At 38.9% G+C, this 12309-nt stretch overlaps 1 protein-coding gene across 2 annotated transcripts in view; it reads right to left on the reverse strand.

The window, feature by feature from the left end:
* ARHGAP25 (Rho GTPase activating protein 25) overlaps positions 1-12309 on the reverse strand; it is a 913359-nt gene that overhangs the window by 549989 nt on the left and 351061 nt on the right. Inside the window, exons 1-2 of one of the 2 annotated variants that reach the window (XM_044083090.1) lie at positions 11044-11195; positions 10767-10963 (exon numbers count right to left, since the gene is read on the reverse strand). In XM_044083090.1, the coding sequence (XP_043939025.1) occupies positions 10767-10963; positions 11044-11059 (213 nt within the window). In that variant the 5' untranslated portion in view covers positions 11060-11195. Of the gene's footprint in view, positions 1-10766; positions 10964-11043; positions 11196-12309 lie in introns of those variants that run through there. The other variant, XM_044083089.1, reaches the window with a different exon arrangement.

The following is a 12309-nucleotide window of genomic DNA, read 5'->3' on the forward strand; positions in this document are numbered from 1 at the left end:
TAGGTTGCGTGATTGTCTGGTTCACTACATGTGTTCTATTGTCACTGTAGCTTCTTTACAGCATGCCAGATCTAGGGATACTTTATTTAACTGGCACCTTTGCCACTGCTGCTGCATCCGGATTCATGGTTGGGAATGCTTCTACCCATTTTGATTATATATATGTGTAATCACTAAACAGTATTTGTTCCCTTCACATTTATTCAGATGTATGAACTCCATACAAATAGTACGGAACAGTTATGGTGGTGTGGGTAAACTCACTCCCTTTGGTTTAAATGCTCCCTGTGCATGATATCTACTGCAAATGTGACACGCTGCTCATGATGTTTGTATGTGGTTCGTAATTCCGTATGTTAGGGGTATTCTGTTAACCAAATGTACCATCCCCTCTCTTGAGACATGTCTCTACCCATGGCTCCACAAAGCCGCATATCTGAATACATTAGACGTTAATATTGGCTTTATCACTGTGGATATGTGCAGTCCGTATTCAAGGATTGCTCTTCGTCATACCCACGTCGGCTTTTCTGCTTTCGTAGTTGATGTTTGCATTGTTTGTAAAATTTCTACTTCTAAACTGTCTGAGGTTTGTCATTCCTCATTCACACAAACACTTTCCAACTGTGAGGCTGCTTGTTTTGCAGATGCATGAGCTCATGCCTTACCTTTCCTACTGTTATCCTGTTGCTTTCTATGACCTGCACATTTACAATTACCTACTTTAGTGGGTAACTGAATGGAGTCTAATGCATTCAGGATCAATTGCGCATGATTAATCGGTTTACCGGTGGATGTTATCATTCCCCTATTCTTCCACAGCTGCTCATAAACATGCACTGTACAGACAACATACTGACTATCGGGACATATGTCCACACATCAGTTTTCCGCTACAGTACAAGCACGTCTTAAAGCTATCTATTCTGCTGCTTGAGCAGACACGTTATGCTGCAGGGTTTGGCCGTCTACAATCTCATTATCAATAACTACTGCATAACCTACTTGATTCGTTCCTGTAGGACTCTGTCTACATGATCCGTACACATTAACTGTCACCTCTGCATCATCTAAGGGTATATCAGTGATATCATGTCTGTGTGTAGTTATTTAATCCATTTCGTATAGGCAACTGTGTGGTGTGCCATACACAGGTGTCGGACGTGACGTTGATAGGTTTCATGTTGTACAACGTTCAATCACCATATGAGGTTGACTCATTGGTAGGGTCAAACGAGACAGATGTCTAGCACGGGTCAGGAATGCTATCTTCTCTTGCAGCAGACTGATCGCAACTGCATGAGACATTCTCACAGTGAGAGGGTGGTCTAGTAACATTAAGGCCCGGGCCTGTACTGCCATGGGTGCTACGACAACTGCCTGTACACAATGTGGCACTGACCATGCCACAGTGTCCAACTGCAATGAGTAGTAAGCTATGTAGTGTTGCTGACTTCCATGCTGTTGCATCGAGACTGACATCATATATCTCCGCTTACAATCTACAGTCTGACAACATGTGTTATGATTATTCAGGAGACCTACTACAGATGTTGAAGCTATCAATCATTCTAGTCTGCAGAAAGCTGTTTCTGCTACTGTAATCCAGTGTAGTATGTGTTGTGCTGCCATAGGTGTATTAAAGATTAAGGCAGACAATACAGCGGATTCCAAAGCATTGTTTGGTAACCAGCTTTGACAAATGTTAGTCGGCCCAGACAGGACTTCATTCCCTTCTTGTTAGTTGGCTTGGGTGCTTATGAAATTGCTACCTTCCTATCGTCATGTGATGTTCTACCCTACTTGGATACCACATATCCCAGGTACTTGACCTGTATTCTCTGTAGTTGCAATTTATGCTTGCTTACTTTATGTCCCTGTTCTGCTGAATATCTCCATAATGCTATTGTATCTTCCATACATTGCTGCTGGGTAGGGGCCGCAAGCAGAATATCATCCACATGAAGTAGAACTTGACTGGCCCCGGTGGAGTTAACACCGGAATGTAGCTAGCCATCCCCTGTGGGAATATCGTTGTACTTTCACAGTATCCCCGCGATAGCCGGGTATGGCTGTATCTGTTACCCTGAATGTACATGCAAAGCAATACGGACTATCTGGATGTATAGGTATTGCAAAGGAAGCATAGCTTATATGTACCACGGTAAGATACTTCTGTGGCGTGTTCATAGCATTGAATATAGTGTGTGGGTCTGGCACCATCGCTACCCTAAGTATTATTACATGATTTACAGCTTGTACATACTGTACCATCCGCCATTCCCCCTTTGTTTTCCGATCAGAAGATACGGGGTATTGCATGGTGAATAGCGATTACTTTGTAGATGGGGAATTCCCTCTGTGACTTTACAGATATCTTCTGGTGTCCACGGTCTATACACTACAGGGGTTGGGTCCTGGCCTTCCTGTCCTGCATGAGGGTTCGGTACTTCAATTAATTGACAGATATCCTCACTCTGTTCTAGTGACTGTCTTCTTACTCGGGTGTCCCTAGGTATGTTACGAGTTCGGGATGTGGTTTCAATAGCTTCTGTTACATTTGGTCGTTGTGCTACCTCTGTTGCCACAGGATAACGTGTGGGGACTAGCCTGCCCTCCCGCTTCATATCCTGGATGTGGTGTCGGAGGTGTTAGGGGGTTGTGGGGGGGGGGCTATCGGTACTACTGTATTATGATCTTCTCTGTGTACGTATGATGCTTTGCCATTTGTAGTGTTCTGTTCCCTTCGGTTCACTACCTCAATCCACCTATGTGCATGACGGATACCCAATTGTCGTTGTTTTGTCACCTGCACATCTTAGGGCTGCCACCTTTTCAGATGCACAATGTGGGACATTAGTGTTCGGAACGTGTAATTTTCCAGGAAGAAGCATACCCACGGCCAGTACATAGGACAGGATTTCACTTTTTGCCAGGAGAGCGACCAATTGTTGGAGCATTTCAGTTGCTTATTCTGTTTATTATGATATTTTGTTGTTCCAGATACAAAATTACTGTTTTATGCTACCATTTTGAAAGATATCTGGGAAATGTTTTTCCTGAGATATCAGGACATTTGCCATTTGTTCGGTTTGTTTGCAGGACACAACTGGCCAAAGAGGGACTGTCCCTCTCAGGGTGGGACAGGTGTTTACCCTAGGACATGTGCATCACATTTTCAGGGATTACAATGTTTCAGTAACGATATTTTGTGTGATATACCATCAATGTCATATTTATTACCCCATTTTGCTGCATAACTCACATTATGTGCTCTCTGCGATTGCATATACCTCACGTCACCCGTCAAACGCGGATCACATGATCTGTTTCTTCAATAATCTCCCATATCCTCTACACGACTGCTACGTACCCTTCTCTCATACCACGTGGTGTCTCCTTCCCTGTATCCACTGTGTTGTCTACAATCACTATTTACTCTGCTGTGTGTTCCCCTGACCTATGTTCAGATTTAACAGTATTTGGATAGGTCTTGACCGCTATCACAACTATTAACAGAAACACAAAGTAGTCTGGTCCCTGATCTACAATAGAGACAAAGAGGCAAACACTCCTTACCTGGGCCTCCTGTTTAAGGCTGCACGATTTCTTCTTGGGATCCAGTTTTCCGCTTTTCAGCCACAGATCAGACAGTAAACAGCCTCTTTACACACAACAATTCAGTCGGAGGTCTTTTCATTCAAGAAGAACCATTTATGCAAATTCTCCTGCGTAGATGTCTAACCAGCCATGCACTCTGACCTGTAGCTTACCAAGGGAATTCCGGATTACAAGGATCACAATGTCAAATAAGTTGTTAAAACCAGACTGTAGTTATCAGTAGGCTTTTCTACGTGACAGCCAATAACACAGGAGGCTCGGGTTCGGAAAGTTTTAGTAGTGTACACAGGCAGGCTAAATAATATACAGTCCAAGTATGAGAGTTTTGTCTGACTCTATACAGTAAGCAGTTTCTTTATATAGTGTTTACAATCAGCTTTTGCACACCTTACTGACGTGGTCGGTCACAGGGCATTTCCATCACTATGGTCCACAATAGTCTATACATACGTGGGTGCTGGGGTCGTGCTTTTAAAATGTTTTCCCATGAGAATAACACAGCCTTGCAAGGCACCTTGTAAATTACAGTGTCCTTCTGTGATTGTAGCTGTTTCAAGGACCCTAGACTGTTCCGATACAGTGGACAGTTAATTTCTTAATACATTGCTTTGTCTCTCTGGTAAGGAGTTGTACTGTTATCTTCGATTGAGCTCACAAGGCCATCCTCCTCAGGGGAAGGAGTGATGTTATGCATGTACATACATTTATTGTTCTGTAACCCAGCAAATAAGTGATGCTGACAGACATAAGCCTGCTGTACTGCTTACTGCCAGGTTCAGAATTCCATCACACTACAGCTTAGCTTCACCAATTACATGCAGGCTTAGTTCTACTGCCATATTGTACGGTACAATTCAATGCATTATATAGTATTTCGAGTCTAAACTGGCACTTCATATGTGTTTCTATATATATTTTTCGAACAACAGCCATCCGGCCATATGCATGTTGTTCCGTCCTTTACCTTGACCGTGTGTATTTGTCCGTCCGCCAACGCTACTCTCCACATGTGATGTCCCACCTTCCCTTCTTTGCCTGTAGCACCCTGTTAGGACGTCCTGTTTGGTAGGCACGTGTTCCGCTATATGTGATCGACTTCACTGCATAGCTAATCATCGATGCGGTGGTCCAACAACCCGACTTGTCCACATGTGTACAGTTATGTGCACCGTGTCGTATGCAAACCTATATGGTTTGGATGGGTACATACCACATGCGGATGTACACATTCTGCAGACACATTCACATGCAGCCATTTACATATCTGTACCTGAGGTGGGTTGGTGACATGTGGGTACGATTTGCCGCGTGGCATTGCCTAACACAAACATCTTACCACATTTCAGGTATGCACATTGTGTGTGGGTGTATAGCTGCACACGGATGCTAGCAGGTTAGGGTGCAAAGGTGTACATGGGTGGGACTGACATGTACAATGAGGCTATTGTGTATTACATCTGAATGCATGGGTTCTGCTTCTGGATATTACACTTCAACATACGCCATCCAGTGTATGCAACAGAGACGTTGCTGGGTGTGGGATATGTTGCTATGCACATGTTTGCCTGTGTTTGAGGTATCTTGCTTCCTTACTGTTGTGATGTCAACACAGCTACCCGGCTATGTACTCTCACTACTGCTTGTGACCATTATGGTTGGCACCTTTTCCAATGCCCATAGTGGGGCATGTTATGTGGAAACTTCTGAATTTGCAGGACTACACATACCCACGGCTAGTGCAGTTGACAGAACTTCACTTGTTTGCCATACTTTAAGCTTATTCTGTAAGCATTTGGGTTCCTTATTCATTTTCTTATGCCATGGCTGTGTTTCATATCGTAATGTATATGTTTTATGCTACTATTACATGTATATTATGGAATTTTCTTGGCAGGGGATCGGAGGTCATTTTCCATTTTTCCGATTGTTGCAGGGACACAACTGTCCAATCAGGGACTGTCCATGGCACATTGGGACAGCAGGTAACCCTGGTGACCATGCCCATGTCGCTACTGGGGTTGCCACCTTTTCCAGTTTCCAATCTGGGATATTTCCGGGACTCACATCTGACTTTACAGGCCGACACATACACACGGTCACTATATAGCATAGAACTTCACTTGTTTGCCTAAATGAAAGCTTATTGTTGTGGCAATTTGCTTGCTTATTCTGTTTCTTGTGTCATTTAGGTATTTCTGTTACAGAAATAACCAATTCATGCTACCATTACATTAAATACGGGATATCATTGTGTCCTACAATCTTAGCACATCTGCCATTTTTAATACGTTTTTTCGGGACACATCTGGCCATAGAGAGACTGCCCCAACCAAAGTGGGACAGGTGGTGACCTTAGTCGCTGCTCCTATGTTGGTGCGGCGCGCTGACATGCTGCTGTACACCTTCTCTGAGTGTAAGCACTGACGGTGCATTGCGGGACAAACGCGGTCTTATGTGTATCCTTTGCTCCTTGGACGGGTACACTTATGCCTTCATGGCTTGTATTTGCTTCTCCGTTAATTTGGGACGGGTACTATGTTGCATACTCTGCGTGCGTTTCATTCTGCACGGGACCTGGCTGCTGCCATTACTATTATGGGCGGACCGTGGCTGTCAGCACATTAGGTTGCTCACCTCATGCCGGCTTAGACACGCCTCCAGACGCATCCTACCTGGGCTCGCTCACATACACTACGCACGTGTCTGTGGTTCCGGTGCACTCTCATTAATATGTATATGGCGCTACTGCGCCGGCTATTCACTGCACCGCCGGCGCAAGCCTTACGCCGGCCTTGCGCCGAGCTTCATGAATCCCGGGGATAGTATTTATAAATAATTAATTAGTGTAGGAGAATGATCAAATATAAAAAAATGTGTGAATAAAAAATCATCAAAATCAATTGATTGTTGATAATATTGTATTATTAGTCAATAAAATTAATGTGTTCATAAAATATGTTCACATATGTTCTATTGACTATTTGACCATAAATAACACTTTCATTGTATGTAGAATAATTAATATATATCATAATAAAATTAGTATACACTATAGTGTGTCTAATACTATGCTGCTAATTTCAGTATTAATTTGTTATTAAAAATTCACAATTAGAAAATACAATATTGAAAATTCATAATATGTATAAATCAATACTAAAAAGTGAAAATTAAAAAATCAACATTGTCAGAACAGCATTAACAATTTTATGTTTAAAAAATTTTTCGTTTGTGAAAAATATATATTTTTGCAAAAAATATATATTTTCACAAAAAGTACTTTTGATGTTAGTGGTTCATTTCAAGAGGACAATAACTGCCTCATTATCTGATTAACAAGGGTTTTACGGCTATAGTGTCATTCAAACCAGGTGTTGTGGCAGCATCTGTAAATAACTGCCACCATATTTCTTTGTAGCTTAATAAATCCTTGATGCTACCCCCTTTCAAATCTGGTTTAATATGTTCTAAAATGCCAAATTTGAAACTGTGTTGGTCACCCTCACTTTCCACATGCCTGTACAGTGCATTATTTGTGTCTTCCCTTATAATACAATATGAATGGTCGTAAATTCTCCTTTTAAAAGCCCTCTCAGTTTTTCCAACATAGTATGCTGAACATTCATCACATTTGGCAATATATACTACGTAGGGTGTATTGAAATTACCCTTGGCAGGCCTAATTACTGTTCTATTACCATTGTCTAAAGTAAGTTCAGTTTGTCCCATTATATACCTACATTGGTTACAATTTCCACATCTTTTGGTAGAAGTTGGTATTCCACCTTCTCCTCTTTTTAAATTAGTCTCTTTACCTATTTCTAAAATTTTCTTCAAATTGTGTGACATCTTATAGACTATAAGTGGTTTGTCCCCTAATATTCTAGATAATTCTGGGTTCACTTGAAAAATACCCCAATGCTTTTCCAATATTTCCTTAAATGTGTTTACAAAAGGAGTATACGGTAATATGCAGGCCTTTTTATATTTACTAATTTTATTTAGTTCTTCTTCATGATCTGTTGGAATGATAGCACCTAAAATGGGTTGGTATTTTGTCTCTCTCTGAGATATAACATACTGTTTGACATCATGTAACATTTTTTTATTATATTTCCTCTCCGTAAACATATTGGCAATATGTTCAACCTCTGCTAACATATCTTCATTCCTAGATGTCATTCTAGCCGCTCTGATTATTTGACCCTTGAAAATATTACGCAGCATCTTCCTAGGATGATTGCTGTCATATTGTAGATAGTCATGGGAGAAAGTATTTTTTCTGTAAATGTTTGATTTGAAACCTTTTTCATCGTGAGACACAATAGTATCAAGATATGGTAAACCTTTACTACTAATGGTATGGGTAAATTTTAAGAAATCACTACTATTGTTAATAAAAGTTATAAATTCATTCAGCTCCACCATATTGCCTTTCCATAAAATATAAATATCATCTAAAAACCTTGTATAATGAATGACATGTGTAAAAAATTCACTTTTAAATAAAATTTCTTCTTCCCAATATAACATTACAAGGTTGGCAAATATAGGGGCACTTGCTGAACCCATTGCCACCCCCTTGCTTTGTTTGAAATATTCCCCTTCAAATAGTATAAAATTGTTCTCCAAAACTAGTGACATACAGTCCATAATCAGACATGTTCTATCCCAATCAAGGTTGGTATGTTTCCTAATGCTTTCACAAAACATTTCCAAACCTTGCCTATTGGGAATACAGGAGAATAAATCAATAACATCTATGGTCACATAATAAAGATTACTTGTATCAATTTGAATGGGATATTTCCTTAAGAAATCCCATGAGTCCTTTAACAAATGGGGGATACCTAGGTATATATCCTTAAGCCAGATGTTACATTTTCATATACAATATTAATTGTTAAATGATTATTCATACAATATTTAATTATAATTTCATTAAGGGAGTTTAATAACAGAAGTTTTAATGGATTTTGCGATTATATATATGAATATTGCAACCTATACATTACTAATACAGTATATGTACAGTCTAAAATATGAATGTTACATATTTTATATTAAAGAATTTTGTTGTTATATGTTACTTAATCAGTATGTGTATAGAGGAGGCAATGGTATTTTTAGTAACATATATACACATATATTTACACATTTTTATTTTAAATCAAACAAATTCATTTGTTTAATCAAATTGAAGGCACATACAACTTTAAGAATGATGAACAACCCTTTGCAGTTTCGCGCCAAAAAGGTTATTTAAAATGGTGTATTGTTAAAATGAATCAGTTCTGATGAAGCCTATATACGATTGGTGAAAGCGCTTAACTTTGGATATATGCATTTTTTATGTTTCTGAGTTGTTTCAATAAACGTCTGGCTGGAGTCGCTTTCTACTGTGTTCCCTCCTTTTGTTGCTTGACAAACTTATATATACCAACTCTGCAGTTGCACCAACTTGAACAAGGGGGAAATTCCCCCCAAAAAAGAAATTAGTATTTGTACAACTCGCTGATATTGATTTCCTATGGAGGAATAATTCCGATTGTCGGTGAGTTGAAGCTCAGGCAGTCAAAACTTGAGAATTCAAACTTAATCCACTACTAGGATAACACTGTCATGGAAATGGCTTGAGAATTATACAGTATTAACCTCACTGGTCAGACATGCTTTCTCAAAATTGCCTATAATGTTATATAACACAACAGATATTTTCTCCATAACATTCATTATTCTGAAAACAGAATTTTTTGACAGTTAATAATTCCTGAATGCTTAAACAAAATAAGCAATTTAATAAAGCAGAGATGCAGGTTTATATTTTCTATAGAATTAAGTTATACAGAACTTTCTGCACACATATTTACACACACACACACACACACACACACACACACACACACACACACACACACACAAGCACACATCTGTGTTGGGTCCATGGCCACAGTACCATATGCTAACCAGGCCCAGACAGTTAAATGCTAGCCATTCAAACTTGCTTGCAAGTACTACAGAAAAATGTTAAAGTTACTCTCAAGATACTGAATGCACTTTTAAAAATGCTATATAAATAAAATAAAAATTTACAACATTTTTCCTATTTTCCATTATGACTAATGAAATATTGGTTAAACCAATAAGCTGCATATGCATATCTACACTTTAATACTACAGTAATCTTTTTCAACAAGTTCACATTTTGCCAGGTTTGTAAAGTAACAGGTTGGGTTTAAGATGCTTTCCTGACTCACTGGATTTAGAGACAATCATTTGAAACAGGTCTGTTTTATGCAGACTTGCTTCACAATCCAACATCAAAAAATATTATTTTATCAAAATATTGCTTTAAAATAAAACCCAAGTAGGTTTTCTTTAAATGTGCAAAATCACCATCACACACACACACCCACACACACACACACACACACACACACACACGCACACCTTTCCTGATTCCCTTCTGTTGTATATAACCAAGTCCAACCTGCTGACAGATAAGAAAAAGTTATATGGTGTGACTTCAGTAGTCTAAGTTTTACAGTCAGCATTACCACTTTTGGTGACTTTGATGAGAACAAGACTTTTCTTCATGTTTTTTTCTGTACCACTATGCTCCTGCTGTTCTGTCTCAACTATTAAGTTCTTACTGCAATCCTCTAGGTAGCAAGCTGGGAGGTATACAGAATGTCTTAGCAGTGACTAAAATTAATGAAGCAATAAAGTTTGCTTAAATACAGTCTAATATTGGCTTAGACATCACAATTATTCTGGGTTATTTGGCTAAGCCTTTCAATGGACACCTTTATGTTCTTAAGTTCATAATGTAGTCTAAGCTTACAGCTGCAGTCTAGGTGCCGTTCAGGCTACAAAAAATAAAAGAAACATAAAAACTGAGAACAAATGATATAAAGAAAGAAAACTACAGTGACAGTAGATAACACACTGGAAAGCATAGGTTTTACTTTTCTTTTCTTTCCAGAAAAAAATATAAATAAGCAGTAAAACTGTTATGTCTAGTATTATTCTTTTTATAATATTAACTTCAAAATTTTAAGTTGCAGGATTGTAAATAGAGTAAAAATGTCTGTGCATAACATTTTGACTATCAAATATAAGTATTAAATGCTTCAAGGTCTTACCTGTGGTTTAGCTTCGTCTTCATCCTTGTAATAAAACAATGTGTGCGACCTCAGTACAAAGAACCTTGGCTGCCAGTGCCTTACAATGGATCGTTGTTTCTTTAGCCACCCTCTCTTCAGCGGTTGTTCCAGGAAGTTTGAGGATGAAGACTGACTTGAAAGTGTATGGTCCCCTGTCATCATGCTCTTTGAGCGAGCTAGAAGGAGAAAAATAGAATGACACTGGCTGACAAACATATAGTCCACGTTGAAAGCAACAAACTCCAGTGGTTCAAACCTGAGGTGGAGCACATTCAGTGCTGTAGAAAACTTTAAAATACTTTAAATGTCATCTTCAAAATCATAGCAAGAAAGACAATGAAGTGAAAATGAGAAGATGAATTATAGCAAAGGGAGAAAAGCAAACAAAATAGCTGATCTGAGTGAACAAATAGCTTCTGCAAATAGGAAGTGGCTAAATAATCTTGTAAGAACCGACTTCCTGCTTCACAGCAGTCACTGATTATGGAAGAGAAAGTCTCGGTTGTGACTACTTTTAGAATAGCAATTGTACAGTAGCCTCTGTGAAAACAAACTAGAGAAATATAGTGATGTAACATCCGGGAAAACTACAGTTTATTTCAAATGAACAGCAGCACAATTCAAACATCTGATAAAAAAAAAGTTATCTGAAGCTGAATATTAGCGCCAATATAAAATGAGTATGCACAGTCAGTGCATTTGTCTTAGACTTATAAAGTCATCTCTGCTATTTGTATTTTACCCCAGTTGCTACTGCCACTACCCTGAACGCTGTCTTCACAGTCTTCAGATATTTGCAGGAAAAGGAGTTCTTCCTAATATCTGTTTCTGTTCTATTTACTTTATGAAATCTTATTTACAAAGCAAATTGCGTAAGCCTCGAGAGTGCCCCATCAAAAGTAAACTTAAGAAAAATTAAATGCACAAAATAAAATTAATTCATGTTAATCAGCACAATGCAATTATTTATAAGGTAGAAAATATGCCCTGCAGCAACTGTACAAACAGAATAGATTCATTATAAAACTGATACCCTGATACTGCATATACAAAGAGCAAATCAGTAGTGATGCTTACAAACGCAATCTCAGCTGCAATGTGCCTTCTGTTAAGATTGTAAAAACATACTATTGCCAACAAATACCATCATCTGCAAATGATCTTTCAGACAGACCTGAAACATGCCTTCTTTGCAGCATTCGTGATACAAGGACCAAATAAAACTTTCCCTTTGTCTGAGTTTAGGTCGCAATGATATCTTCCACTAAATATCATTCAAGTCCTGAAATATCACTTTTGTGCAATGTTTTCTTTGATCAGACAGCAAACTGCTTAGCTACAGTAGTCTTGTAGGGAGAAACAGGCCAGTCACCTGCAGAATTTGTTGTACATCACATCCCAAACTATCAAGATCACTCAGATCACAGGAGGGGGACATTCTCGAACAATGTACTGAAGTCTTGATAGGGGTAACACAAGATGCATTGGGCAGATTCCTTTTGTCAGTTTGTGTCTAAAACAA

This window comes from Protopterus annectens, chromosome 9.part0 (assembly GCF_019279795.1).
Source record: "Protopterus annectens isolate FY-2018-M chromosome 9.part0, PAN1.0, whole genome shotgun sequence".
Taxonomy (NCBI): domain Eukaryota; kingdom Metazoa; phylum Chordata; order Ceratodontiformes; family Protopteridae; genus Protopterus; species Protopterus annectens.